The sequence below is a fragment of the Talpa europaea genome, assembly GCF_964194135.1.
Source record: "Talpa europaea genome assembly, chromosome: 14".
In the NCBI taxonomy this organism is placed as follows: domain Eukaryota; kingdom Metazoa; phylum Chordata; class Mammalia; order Eulipotyphla; family Talpidae; genus Talpa; species Talpa europaea.
The window spans coordinates 24,167,532-24,180,588 of record NC_140082.1 but is presented as its reverse complement, the minus strand read 5'-3'; the positions used below and the strand labels follow the sequence as shown (position 1 = coordinate 24,180,588).

General features: G+C 35.7%; 1 protein-coding gene across 2 annotated transcripts in view; it reads right to left on the bottom strand.

Annotated features, from left to right (window-relative positions):
* Positions 1–13,057, bottom strand: part of NEBL (nebulette) — a gene marked incomplete at both ends in the record, with an annotated part of 303,643 nt that overhangs the window by 131,518 nt on the left and 159,068 nt on the right. For both annotated transcript variants that reach the window (XM_084254157.1, XM_084254158.1), the window contains one exon: positions 12,319–12,426. In XM_084254157.1, the coding sequence (XP_084110283.1) occupies positions 12,319–12,426 (108 nt within the window). The remainder of the gene's footprint in view (positions 1–12,318; positions 12,427–13,057) is intronic.

Genomic DNA, 13,057 nt, shown 5'->3' with positions numbered 1-13,057 from the left:
TCTGTTTAGAAATTAGTTATTAAACAATTTGGCCCACTTGACAATGGGAGACAGTTTGTTGTGCATGCCTGACAAGCAATCCAACACAACAGTTGTAGTGGATCCTTCTTTTGCCTTCTTTTGAAGTTTCTTGGGAAAGTTTTTAATGAAGCTATTTGAGTAAGAAGTTTCTAGGTAAAAAAAAGTTCTGATAGCTGAGTAGCAGCAGATCTCCAGCTGAAGGCCATGCGAATAAGAAAAGTCTTTTCTTGCTTAGGTTTCAGCTGATAGGGATGTACTGGCAGCTTACTGTCTTAGTTATTGTTTAGCTGAAACAATGAATTCTAGTGTAAGGCTTAGTTTTTTTATTAACCTTGAAGGTTGCCTTCTTGCTGAGAGCACATAGTGGCCAAAAGCCTATGGAAAAAAGGGTGTACTGATTGTTTCTGCTTTGTTTCTATGCACATGATAATGTAATCTCACTGCTTGCTAAAAATGTATAAATAAAGAACCTGCCGAGCCTCTCAGCAGAAGATACTTGCACCTCATCGAGTGTCAGTGTCTCCTCACTACCTCATCCCCTTCCCCTCAGCCCCTTAATGTGTCACCTAGGCCATCTTATCCTTTCAGGAACCCCTGACATGACATTTTGCTGGAGGCTGGTCCCCAGCACCCCCCCCCCCACCGTTTTGACCCCTCTCCCATGGATGGAGCTGGAAGGAATTATGCTAAGGGAAATAAGTAAGAAGGAAAAAGATAAATATCAGATGGTTTCATTTATATGTGGAATATAGAGAAATCAAGCAAAGAGGAAAAAAACACCACTTGCAAGCTTACCATAGCCCCAACTCTTAATGACAGAGTGGTAGTATTGTAAACTAACTTCCAAAATAATCAGAAACACAAACTTCAGACCAGGTGGTACTTTATCTGACTCCATTATATAAGGTAACTGCAAAATACATTCTCTTTTATTAAGACAGGCTGAAGGCTACGAATCTGACACTGTTCCCCATTTCTCATGCCTTCTCTCAGCACAGTTTCACCTCCATTTGCTGTTCTTATGGTAACAATTTTTTTTAAAAATTTGTCTAAATTTTAAAGACATTATACATTTAAATATTATTTAAAATTTAAAGACAATAGCAACAATAATCTAAGATGCAATCTGTAAAAGTAAACACAGCACTGACCAGCTTCTTAGTATTACAGTCATCATATTTGCCACTTACAAATCACAGTCACAGACATTTGTACTACGAAATCACACATACCAACACACACACACACACACACTTCACTGGAGGTGTCAAGAGACAAACAGATAATAATGTAGGAAGCAGATGGGAGGACTGTCTCACAAGTAGACTAAGCACAAGCTTTGTATATAAGCAAGATAAGGGGCCCCCAAAATAGATCTAAATGAACTTATCCAGATGTCACAGTCAGAAAATCTAACAGATAATTATTTTCATGTAATCTGCGTATCCTATAGAATTTGGAAGTACTGTTGATTTTTTTCATTTGTTTTCTTTAGGAGGAAGCATCATAATCTTGACAGAATTTAGAAGTTTTAAAGATGATAACCTAACTTCAGAAGCAGAAACAGTAATGGAACAGAGGTTGGAAGCAATGCAAATAACTTAGTCATCCATCCTGCCTCTTACTAAATATTTCACAATTTTTTTTTACCACTAATGTAAGGCCTATGAGCGGAATTATTAGCAATATGCTAATCAGCTTACTCTAAATAACCCAGTGGGGTGCTTTACTTAATTATACAAGGCATATCAGTGCCCTTAAATTAATTTCATAAGTGCAAAAAATGGTTTCCCCCCTTAAATGAATAAAGTAAATAATGACATCCTTCACAGTACTTAGTAATTTTAACACATCAAATGCATTATCTGGCAAAACATAAATGTGCAATAATTATGAAAATGTTTACAATAAATGCCCAGGGGTGGACTGAAACAACTTTTGGAGAAAATGAGGGAAACAAATGGTTAACTGCCAGCACACCCTCATGCTGGAGGACACAAAAAGGTTCACAGCAGTTGTTAAATTCATTTAGAGAAACTCACTTTATTTTTCCAACAGAGCTCTCACCAGCTAATCTGTATTACAACCTGCAGGAGTCTTAATATTCTCAGCAGGATCAAGATTTGGGCCACACTGATTCAGCTATTTAATCTTGCAAGAGAACAATATTTGGCAGGAAAAGACCCCACGGCACTGAGGGGACATCCCAGAGGTTTGTTGTCAGCACAGACTGGGCCAAAAATATGCAGGTGGGAACCAAACAGCACTAACCAATGTTTATCATTTTCTTTCAGTAGCTTTCCACTCAAACACACATGTACACACCACACGTGCCTAAAAACATACACATCACTGTACATGCATTTCACATACATGCTTTTTTTAAGACAAAATGTTTCTTCAGTACTTTGGACCAAGTCATGAAAATTTTTTAACTCAAAACTATCACTGAAAGACTTTGGAGGTAGGAAAGATAAAGAAAAATGGCCATAGTTTCATTTTCAAAACCTTTCCTCTTCTTAAGCACTGAAACCCAAAATAAAGGGAACAAATGTCTGAACCTTTAAATGTATGCAAATACTTATAATGATCTTTTTAGCCATCCCAATATGCTAACCCATTCTCTCTATGAATTAAAACTTTGTACATTTTATGTATAATACTATGGTTTGACTCATTGTGAATGATATTTTCGGGGAACCCACAGGAAATAGGAAAACAGAAGAAGGGAGACAGGCAAAGCTAAAGCCAAAACTGCCAGTACCTCTGATATAAACGAACAATATGAATTACTATTCAAGAAAAACAGTAGTAAAAATTCTTCAAAAACTATTTTTAAAGTGATGGCATTTGATCCCCTCACCTTGCAGCCCAGGTTGTTAGGATGTTAACACCACCTTTCCCTCTACCAAGGGTGTATCCCAGCATGCTGCAGGGATCTGCGTGTGCTCCAAGGGCCAACGCAAGGTCTCTCCCCTCCTTGCTATAAGCCCCACCTCCCAACACAAGGCCAGGCTATCATAAACACTTGAAAATGTTTCACATGTCAAATTAGCTTTTCAGAAGTTATTTTCTTTCAGAGAAAATTCTTGTATTTGTAGATACCAAAAAAATACACATTTGAAAATCTGATTCCACTGTTTCAACAATCTTGTCACAACCTACATTTCAGTAATGCTGTCGCTCTCAAACAAGTAAATGCTGACTGTTCCTAACCTTATCAGATTCTCTCCTCTTCTCTACCTTTGCTCAGACCATCTTCTCCCTCACACAGGCCCTTCTAGTCCACTAAGGCCCTCCCCTCCACTGAAGCCTTTCCCATTCACTTCACGTGTCCTAGTGTGAGCCTGGCCGAGTATAAACAATGGTTTCTCATTTCTTCTGTAATCTCAGAGACTGGTGGGACATGACAAACATACATTGCACATGTACAGTAACTGCAAAGGCAACTTCTGTCTTATTCTTTATTGTCAAAGCACTGTATTGCAGGATACAGAAGAGGGTGGGAGCAGTTTTACTCAAGGCCTAGTAATAATTCCACATCAAAAGTAATTATTGAAATCAGTTTGTGTTGGGGGAATCAATTTTCTCTATCATAAATAACCAGTATTAAGAAGAACAGAATTATTTTAAAGGTTTCTTTTATTCTTTTTTCTAAATCTCCATTCTTTTTCATAGTTTGCTAAACTCAGGCAAATTCAAATACTTTCATAATCCAAAGAAAGCAATGATACAAAAGCTTATACACATTAAAAACTGACTTTGTTAAACAGTCACAGGAGGAAAAATAATTCATGAATGGGAGCAAACCAAAAAATGATCATAACTTCTTGTTTCATATCCTTAAAAGCAAGAAGAGTGCAGGGAGTGTCACAAAAGCAGTATTTCCTTCAAACAGAAGCTAAGAGATATCCTCTTACAGTTTTGCTTATGATTCTGTACAGAAGAGAAAAGGCTTTTTAAACAGTCCCAACAATGATGAAAGAACAAGCCATGGAAGAATGTAAGAACAAAAATACAAAGAAAAACAATTTTATGACATAATTCTTCTAGAAAAATAAAACAAATTAAAAAGCATATCTGCATATACTTTTTTTGAAAAAAGATATTCTTGCTTCTGACTTTCAAATCATCTAATTTTCTCTAATTGCATAAACTTGATTTGGGTTATAATGAATTTTAATTAAATCTCTATATGTCTCCCTTGACTCATGACTCTTAATAAGCTAAAATGACACATGACTACTATACTTAACTAAAAAACAACAGACTTTAAACTATCTCCAACAGTCCACTGGAATGATAATTATGTGTAATAATTATTAATAATAATATATATGTATAAGACTCAACAGATATATATCTGTTGTAATGTAAAACTTCTATTTTTTCTTTTTTTAAAGATTTATTTATTTATACAAGAACTGGGGTACAGGCCAGATGTGCAGGAGGGTGAGAGGATTCAGCAGAGACAGAGTGGAGAACAGAACAGGTAGACTGACCCAAACACACTGCTGAGGGGAGCAGCAGGCAAGACAACAGAGGTCTGCCACACCATGTGGGTATATCTGCAGCCAGCTAGGATCGAACTGGCGCTGCAGAGGCCACAGACGGCTTCACAGCACTGCGCTCAACCCCCTGCGCCACCAGGGAGGCCCTCTATCTTTCCTTAATATTCAGCATGTACTCACTACAGTTATGTTCCAAAGGGATAATATAATAAAATCTGAAAGAAATTTCAGATACTTTTTAAGTTTTGTCTATATAATATAGTGGTAGGTGTTACCCACGAGCACAAGACAAATGACCAAATTCAAAGCAATTTTAGACATTATGGACTCTTGAAAAGAGCGTTCAAAAAAAAAAAAGAAAATGAAAACTGAATCAAGATTTTAAATAGTATTGCCTCATTCATTTATTCAACACACATTTACTGAGCAACCTCTCTGTGTCAAACACTAGTCTGAACACAAGCAATTTTATATTGAAAAATTAGTTCCCTGCCTTCCTGTAAAACAAATCCTAGGAGAGATTCTTATTTTCCTAAACTGAAAAATGGATGGAAAGGCAGACTTTTCCCCCAAAAAATGCCATAAGAAATGGAAAAAATAACACCCTTAAAAGAATTTAGCCATTCACAGAACAAATATTTATTAAGTAACTATTTTGTGCTGGAGAATGATGGAATGGAGGAAAGATGTGGGAGTTTTAAAGAAGAAAATCTATGTGATATCTACACAGATCTTTTTGTTTTTGTTTTTGTTTTTGAAGTACCATTGATTTACATCACTTTTAGTGTTTTGGAAGTATAGGATCTCCCCTCTGAGGCATAATTAACACGGTGCATGCACCCCCGAGGCACCCATTGCCTACCACCATGGTCTACACAGATCTTAAAAGAGATGTTTGGTTAAAAAAAAGTCTAGAAAAATGAGAACTGCCTGTAATAATCTCCATTATAAGATGAAATTCACCCCAATGTTGGGGGGAGGCCAGGATTCATCCTCAAAGTATCAGAATGGGGGAGTTTCTCAGGGAAGTTACTAGCTAAGCCACCCCAGGGCTAGAAGTCTTGGGCAGAAAAAGAAGTCAGGGGAGGATTTGCTGGCACCAGAAGTTAATTCATTTATCAAATTTGGCTCCATGGTAGGACCTGAGGCTACCGAGAAAAAGACACAGCCCTCATCTTCACAGAGGTCTGAGCAGGAAGGAAAAAGCTTGTAGCGCAGCTATAGAAATCAGACTGGCAAGAACGGGGAGAGGAAGGACAAGGTCAGGGAGGAGAAGGCAGCCTCTGGGCTGAATGTGAATCAGAGATGGTGCAGACTCTTGACAGAAGTCTGAAGTAGATAGGGCTCAAAGTCCCACAAGGACATGTAGGCTAGAGATCTCAGCTGGCACTAAACCAGAGACAGATTCACATGCCATTCTAAAGGCCCTGAATTTTATTCCAAAGGCAATAAGAAACCATTAATGGATGTTAAGGAGAGAGTGACATAATCAAGAAATGCATTTTAGGATGACTGCAAGAAATTATAGGAAGAGCAGTTGAGAAAGAAGAGGCAGTGCTGTGTCAGGTGAGAAGGCTCAAGAGACTATTCCCACAAGTAATGATGGGAAAAGCCTACATTAGGACTTGACAAAAAAGTGCAAAACACCACGCTGTGCATTCTTGGAGACAGGAAAAAAGGAAATGAAAAAGAATGGATGATTTCCACCCTTGTGAAGTTAGAGATGTAAAACACATAATACAAGAAATGCCAATTAAGACTAAAATGTGATGTGTGAAATGAGTGAGTCAGATAATAGTAATATTCTACAAAGTGCTACCATGATTCAGACGAGGACGAGAAAGATTGCTGGGGCTGGGGCTGAGTGTGTGTCTACAATCAGGGGGTGGGGATGTCATTTGCAATGAGTGTGAAATTGTTTCAAACAAGGAATGATTCATGCAAAAGCCCAGAAAAGAATTAAGTATCCTGGCCTAAAAGAATGGAAGAGTAGTGTTGAAGAGCAGTGTACAATAAGGTAAAAAAGAAAAAAAAAAAAGTGAAAGGTTGTAGAGGGTTCTTAGAGTCAAAATTAAAGGACAGAGGAGATTATATTTTATCCAACTCAAAGCAGGGGTCCAAGGAAAGTATTTTAGTGGGGTAATCAGGGTCTTGATGAAAGAAAGGTTTTAGATACGTCTGGTGACAGTGTTTAGGATACAATGGACGAAGCAGATAGAGCCTGAAAGGAGATAAGATTACTTAGGAGGCCCCTGCAATAACTCAGGCAGGATACAAGCGTGGACACAGTAGAATCGAAAGGCCAAGGAGTGGAGGAAAAGGGATTTCACCAAAGAAGGATCTTCAGAAATGTGTGCTGGATACTTATTCTGCTTCCCAAAATGTCATACATGTTAATTCTTTTATTATGAGGGGCCTTCCCCACCTCCCCTTTGGACAATGGCATTTTACAACCACAACTCTTGTTCTTGCCATGCACAAGTAATTACTGGTCTGGGATGTATTTGTTTCTTTAAGTGAACTGTGGTTAAAAAGTTGAGGATAAAAGGAGAAATCAATCTTTGAAGTTCTGCCCTACGTGGAAAAATAAAGCAAAACCAAGTGTAAGGAAACCACAATTTGGAAATGAGTAAGGACCAAGAGGTAATTTTCCATACATTTTTCTTATGAAAGTATAAGTATTCCTTATAGAAATACTTTCCCTGAGGAGAGTTTGTTCAGAGATCTAATTAGAATGGGTATGTCAAAGTGTTTCAAAAGGAATAAAGCATTTATACATGTGTTGGGCTTTATAAGGAAAATATGTGTTACTGTCCCACCACTATCTTTGACTTATTTGATTTTTGCTTTAAAGATAAAGCAACTGGCTCACTGTCACTTAGGAATGCATTGGCGTTATTGGTTCAGGTAAATTGGAAATGAGGTATGAAGACAATTAAAGTAATATATAAATTCACTCAGTGAAAATACTATCCCCTTCAAGGGCTTACATCTAAACCATTGATCTCATAAGTAATATTCTGTGATAATTAATCCAGTTATATAAGTTAAAACAAAAATATCATCCCCTTCTCCTTTCAAGCTACTTAGTGTAATGGGCTTTACTACTCAAAATCAGCAGCTTTCATATAAATTTTTAATTAATTATAAAAGTTATGCTTCTTATATAAGGAACAGAATAACCTATTTCAACAATGAATGACTAATTTTTACCTTTCTTGTCTTTAAGAATAACGTTTTTTTTGTGTTTGCTGACTATGAAAAGAAAATCCTTCCATGTCAGTTGTTCAGGTTTATATAAGACCTAATTGCCTCATACACTATAATTTTGCCACCAGTTTACAATTAGCATGCATTTCTCATGCATGAGTTGACCCAATTACATAACAAATTTTGCCTTTGGGGATTTCTCCTGCCTGCCTGTCTCCTGTCCACCATACAACTCAATTTCACACCGTCAGCAGCCTGAACATGGCCACAGTCAGTCTCTGTCAAAATGATTTATTTAAATTACAAACAGAGACCAATTCCCTAGATAATCGTTCCTACCCTCATGCTCACCCTTACACTCTACCTAACTTTGAAGCAAATCTTTTAACAGTCCATAGACACTGCTATTCAATTATTAGGCAATGTTTACCTCCAATAATCTAATATTTTTGAAGCTAACCCATAAAATCACAGAGAACTAAATCAGCAATATCCATATGAGCTTATTAATGGGCATATAATTTATTTTACATTCTAAAAAGTCAATAAAAAATTATGCAGCTGTAACAAAAAATTAAGAATAATTACATTATATTATCAAATTACAGATAGACTCCTTTTTCCAGTACTGTTTTATAAAAGGCTTCAATTTTCACTTTTCTTTACAGCTAGTAAGTACTGTTATAAATGGGTAAGTTAAATTGAAAATAGGAATAAAAGAAGGGCATTTGCAAAATAAGCTAGATAACCAAAAATTACAGATATTGGCAGAATAAGAGAAAGAATATAGGGCAAGCAAAAATACTACTGTCATTGGGTCAATGATCTAAGAAAAGGGGGCTACAAAGATTCCCAATGCAGCCAACACACACACACACACACTCTCACACACACACACAATCTTTTCCTCTGTGAGCTAAGGACAGACACAAATCTTGACAAATCACATAATGGCACGCTTACTATTTCAGTCGGTCCATAAAAATATAGGATTTTGTCATCTGGGTTTTTCCCTTCCCCTTCATAGGATATTTCTTCTCTACCTGAAATAAATTACAAAATAAACATCTTGATTTTTATCTACCATACAAAGATTGCAAAAGTCTCTTGAGGTTGGACTTCACCGTTTTATTTCACAATTTATCCACAGACTGTCTCAACTAATTGAAAGGGCAGCTAATATTAGTGTATAAACAGGGAGAATGAAACACATCAATAATCTTTCCACAGCTAGGCCAAGTCCCTTAGATGTCTGGAGGAGATTCTGCTCTGCTCTTATGCTGCAGGTAATCTGAATGCACTTCTTATAAAATTGAACGTGGTAACCACCTGAATTAGAAGATCATTACAGTGACCTACACAAGCTAAAGCTAGAAGGACACCAGAAAAAAAAAAAAAAAGGTTCTTGAACATGTTCACAGGCACAGTATTCCTCAATTCATGTTTATACATCATCCATAAGGAATATTTTCCTAAAATATTACTAAGAAACATGGAGATGTACTAGGACATTTCCCTCATTTCTAAATTTATGCCTTAGAATTTATGGAGGAGGGGCAATTAGACATTATCTGGAATTGCATGGAAAAAATATTTCTCTATTTTAGAAATCAGTTCTGCTTCTTTCTACTCATTCTGTATATTCTGACATCCTGCCTCTTTTCTTATTTCTGCATCTTATTTTCTTATTCTGCAGCTATACTAAGTGGGTAATATAGCAGAAAAATTTTAAATTGCAGCACTTTATAAATCTCCATGTTCAATACATTGTCATTATAGATACTAAAAGAAAGAAGCCGGGGCTAACCCCTTTCATTACACACAATTTCAAATTTACAGTTATGTTCTATCCCACATCTCAGTAATATATGCAGGCTGAGGAGGCATTTCCAAATCATTTCAAATCCTGGGCAAATGAGTAGGAGGGTGTCTGAAAAAATTTCATAACATTGACACAGACCCAAGCAATCAAAAATGACCATTCATCCGTAACATATTGCCCAAAATACCTAGGCGTTGTCATTAAATACACTGCTTTATGTCTTTATACTTTCTTTAGTACAAAAGGGGTTAGAAAAGGGATAGTTTAGAAAGATCCATACAATACTGAAAGATAAACTAAAAACAAAGAAGAAAATGAAGCAACAAAGACTGCAAAGATACTGACTTAATTAGCCCACCTTTATCAACCTGTGTTAAACTAGGGGCTCAATCTCATGTCCCTCATAATTCTCAGGAGGAGATCACTCCATCCCACCATCTCCAGCAGGAAGATTCTGAGCTCTCCAGTCTGAATTTTCTCCTCTCAAAAGAGACACAATCCAGGCCACCATCAACAATATCTGGCTGGACTAGGTCAATATATTTATTTATGTCTGGGTTTATCTGAAAGTAATATGGAAAAATAGACTAGCCAAAGTACCCCTTTCAGGTTAACCCCAGTTTCTTTTTGAAAAAAGATCCTTGAGTAATATGGAAAAGCATGTGAGGTCATGGAAAAAGTTCATGAAGTCTCAGCCTCATAAATGAATAACAAATTTATCAGACCTCAGAATATTTAACAGTCACCTTTCCTAAAGAGTAAATCCCTACCAGTAATATTATGAAATCTATTTTTTTTACTGCTATCTAAACATGAATATGCCTCAGCATAGCTAAAAAAACTACGTACAAGAATGTTATGGTGGCTGACATTAAAACAATTGTAAAAAGAAAATTTTAAGATGTTTTCTGAATTATAAGCTTTTTAAAAATAGCATTATCTAAATTATAGGCTTAATGTAAGTGTTGTTTGTGCATACTGCTATGTGTATGATAAATATAGATTTATACGTACCTGTGTTATAAGGGGTTTTGCATAATTAAGAATGGATCTGCAAACAGCCTCTGGTATTGAATAAAATGTATATTCCTGCTAATGATAAAGGTTGATGAAATGAACATTTCTTTGCTTATTAAATATGAATATTGACTTAATTTGAATATAAATTAAAAGGCTTACCTTTAATCAATCGCAATCCTTATGTTAGCTGTCCCATGGATGTCTTAAGTAGAAATGTCTAGTTCTTTTTGAAATATATTTCTGTGATAGCTGAAGATTTATGATATAACTTTGTTTTGTGCAGCATTATTTTTATAAAAATTCACCGAAAACAATTCCCAAAAGAAACATTAATGAATGTAACTGCCAGTGAAATATATCACTAACTGCTATTTTTTAAAGGAAAAAAAAATAGGGCTTTGATTTAAAGAAAGAAGCAAGAAGAAAGATGAGAGTACTCTTCTGGTAGGTTGTTGGGATGAGCAGAAAAAATAGAGGACAAAAGTTATGAAGTTCAAACTTTTCTCTTCAAAGGGGAAAAAGTCCTCACTAAGATAAATTGTCCATTTAAAGAGCAAACAATGGATAAATCTAAGAGAATATGGCAAAACAAAGTGTTTACTCCATCTCCTCTCATTTCCTAAACATCAAGTAATTCAGATTTTGAACATTAGACAAACAACATTCTCAATTTATGTCCTATAGTTTGACCTACAAAATATCATAATGTAAGTATATATATTTCTATACATAATGATAATGATTAAGTATCAGTGCGTTTAAAACCATCTGCTAAACATACCATGAGAAATGAAGACTGCATTACTTACAACAACTATATATACAAATTTTAGTGACTGTACAAGCAACACACAAAATACAGTTCCCAAGAAAAAGGGTGTGACTATCGTATGTGCTCAGACTTTTATATCATATACACAGTTGTTGATTTTCATTCATACTTCCTCTTGGATACCTATTATAGAACATATTTTTCTGTGAAAAATTATCTTGACACATTTCACGTCATACTTTGGAATAAATTATAGTTACAAATTACAAAAATGAAGAACAATTTATCCACCTTTGTTAAATACTGAATTAACACTTTTTAGTCTTTTGAACTTCTGCTAGTCTCAATTTTTTTTCAAAAACAAAATGTTACTGTACAAGATGCAGCTTTCAAGTCCAATACAGCTATATGTAAATATTCATTTCAAAAATTAGGTGTAATAAGTCATTTCAATAAATACCTAAGTACAAAATCTTATATACAAAGATTCAGTAAATATGAGACGTAATGATATCTACCTTTATATGCATATGTTGATTCTCATGCACAGAAAAAAGTTACCTGCCGGGTTTTTTAATTTAACTATTTAAGTCCTATTTTGGAAAAATTCAAAAGCTGAGAACTATTCAAAATGAAATGACTTCTTTTAATAGCAATGATACTTCTGAATACATAATTTATTCAGTTAAATTGATTTACTTGGTAAATGTGTTTAATAAATTAATTCAATCAATTAAATGTTTATGCAGAAATGTCATAATTGGTATTAAAGTGTTAGGCTCTAGATAACTGTGATGAAATCAAAGGGAAGAAATTTAACAGATGAACAAGGCATATTTTAATGGTACATTGAGCAGTGCTTGCGTCCCACAGAAACAAGAACACTTCCAAGTGACAACATCACTTTCTCATCCAGAAACGCAAGTTAGCATGATCATGTCACTCAACAAACAGTCACCTACATTACTGATTTGCTCCTGAGTCCTCTTCAGTCTCTGCAGTTCCGGAGTGTCCGTAACAATGCTGAAGCCCCTCCCTTTGCTTTCTTCAAAATCTCTTTTGTACTTGACCTAACAGAAAAGGGGAGATGGAAAAAAAAAAAACAAAAACAGAGGAATCACAAATCCCACTCAGAATAGGCCAGGGTCAAAGAAGCTGCTATAATTGGAAACAATGCCTCCAGACACAACTCTATCAGCAAGTGGCATAAGATAAGCCATGAGGCATGGTCAGTCATCTTGGTTTGTATCCAGCAGCTGCACTTACTGTGCAACCTTAGACAAGTTACTAAACCACTCTCTGCCTGGTGGTCTCATCAATAAGTCAGTGACAACAACAATGGCACTTAAGTAATGCTTTCTAATAGATTGTAAGGACTGGTTCAACTGTCTTAATAAACACAACTGGCAAGCAAGCAAGTATTCCAAATACTCATTATCATCATTACTATTTGCACTACTGCTAAAGAAAAAAAATGTAGGAAGAAAAAGCAAAATCTTATGCTCCAATGCCTGTTCTGTGGTTGACAAGGCATCATTTTGAGGCTAGACAGCACCACAGAGGAGAGGGACAAGCAAAATATTCAACAAGCTCCATCCCTAGGAACCTTTTATTTTATTTCATAAGGCAAAGCATATGGATAAGATTATACAATGCTGTACTGTCAAATGTCAGGTATGCAAATGCTTATGGAAATATTTA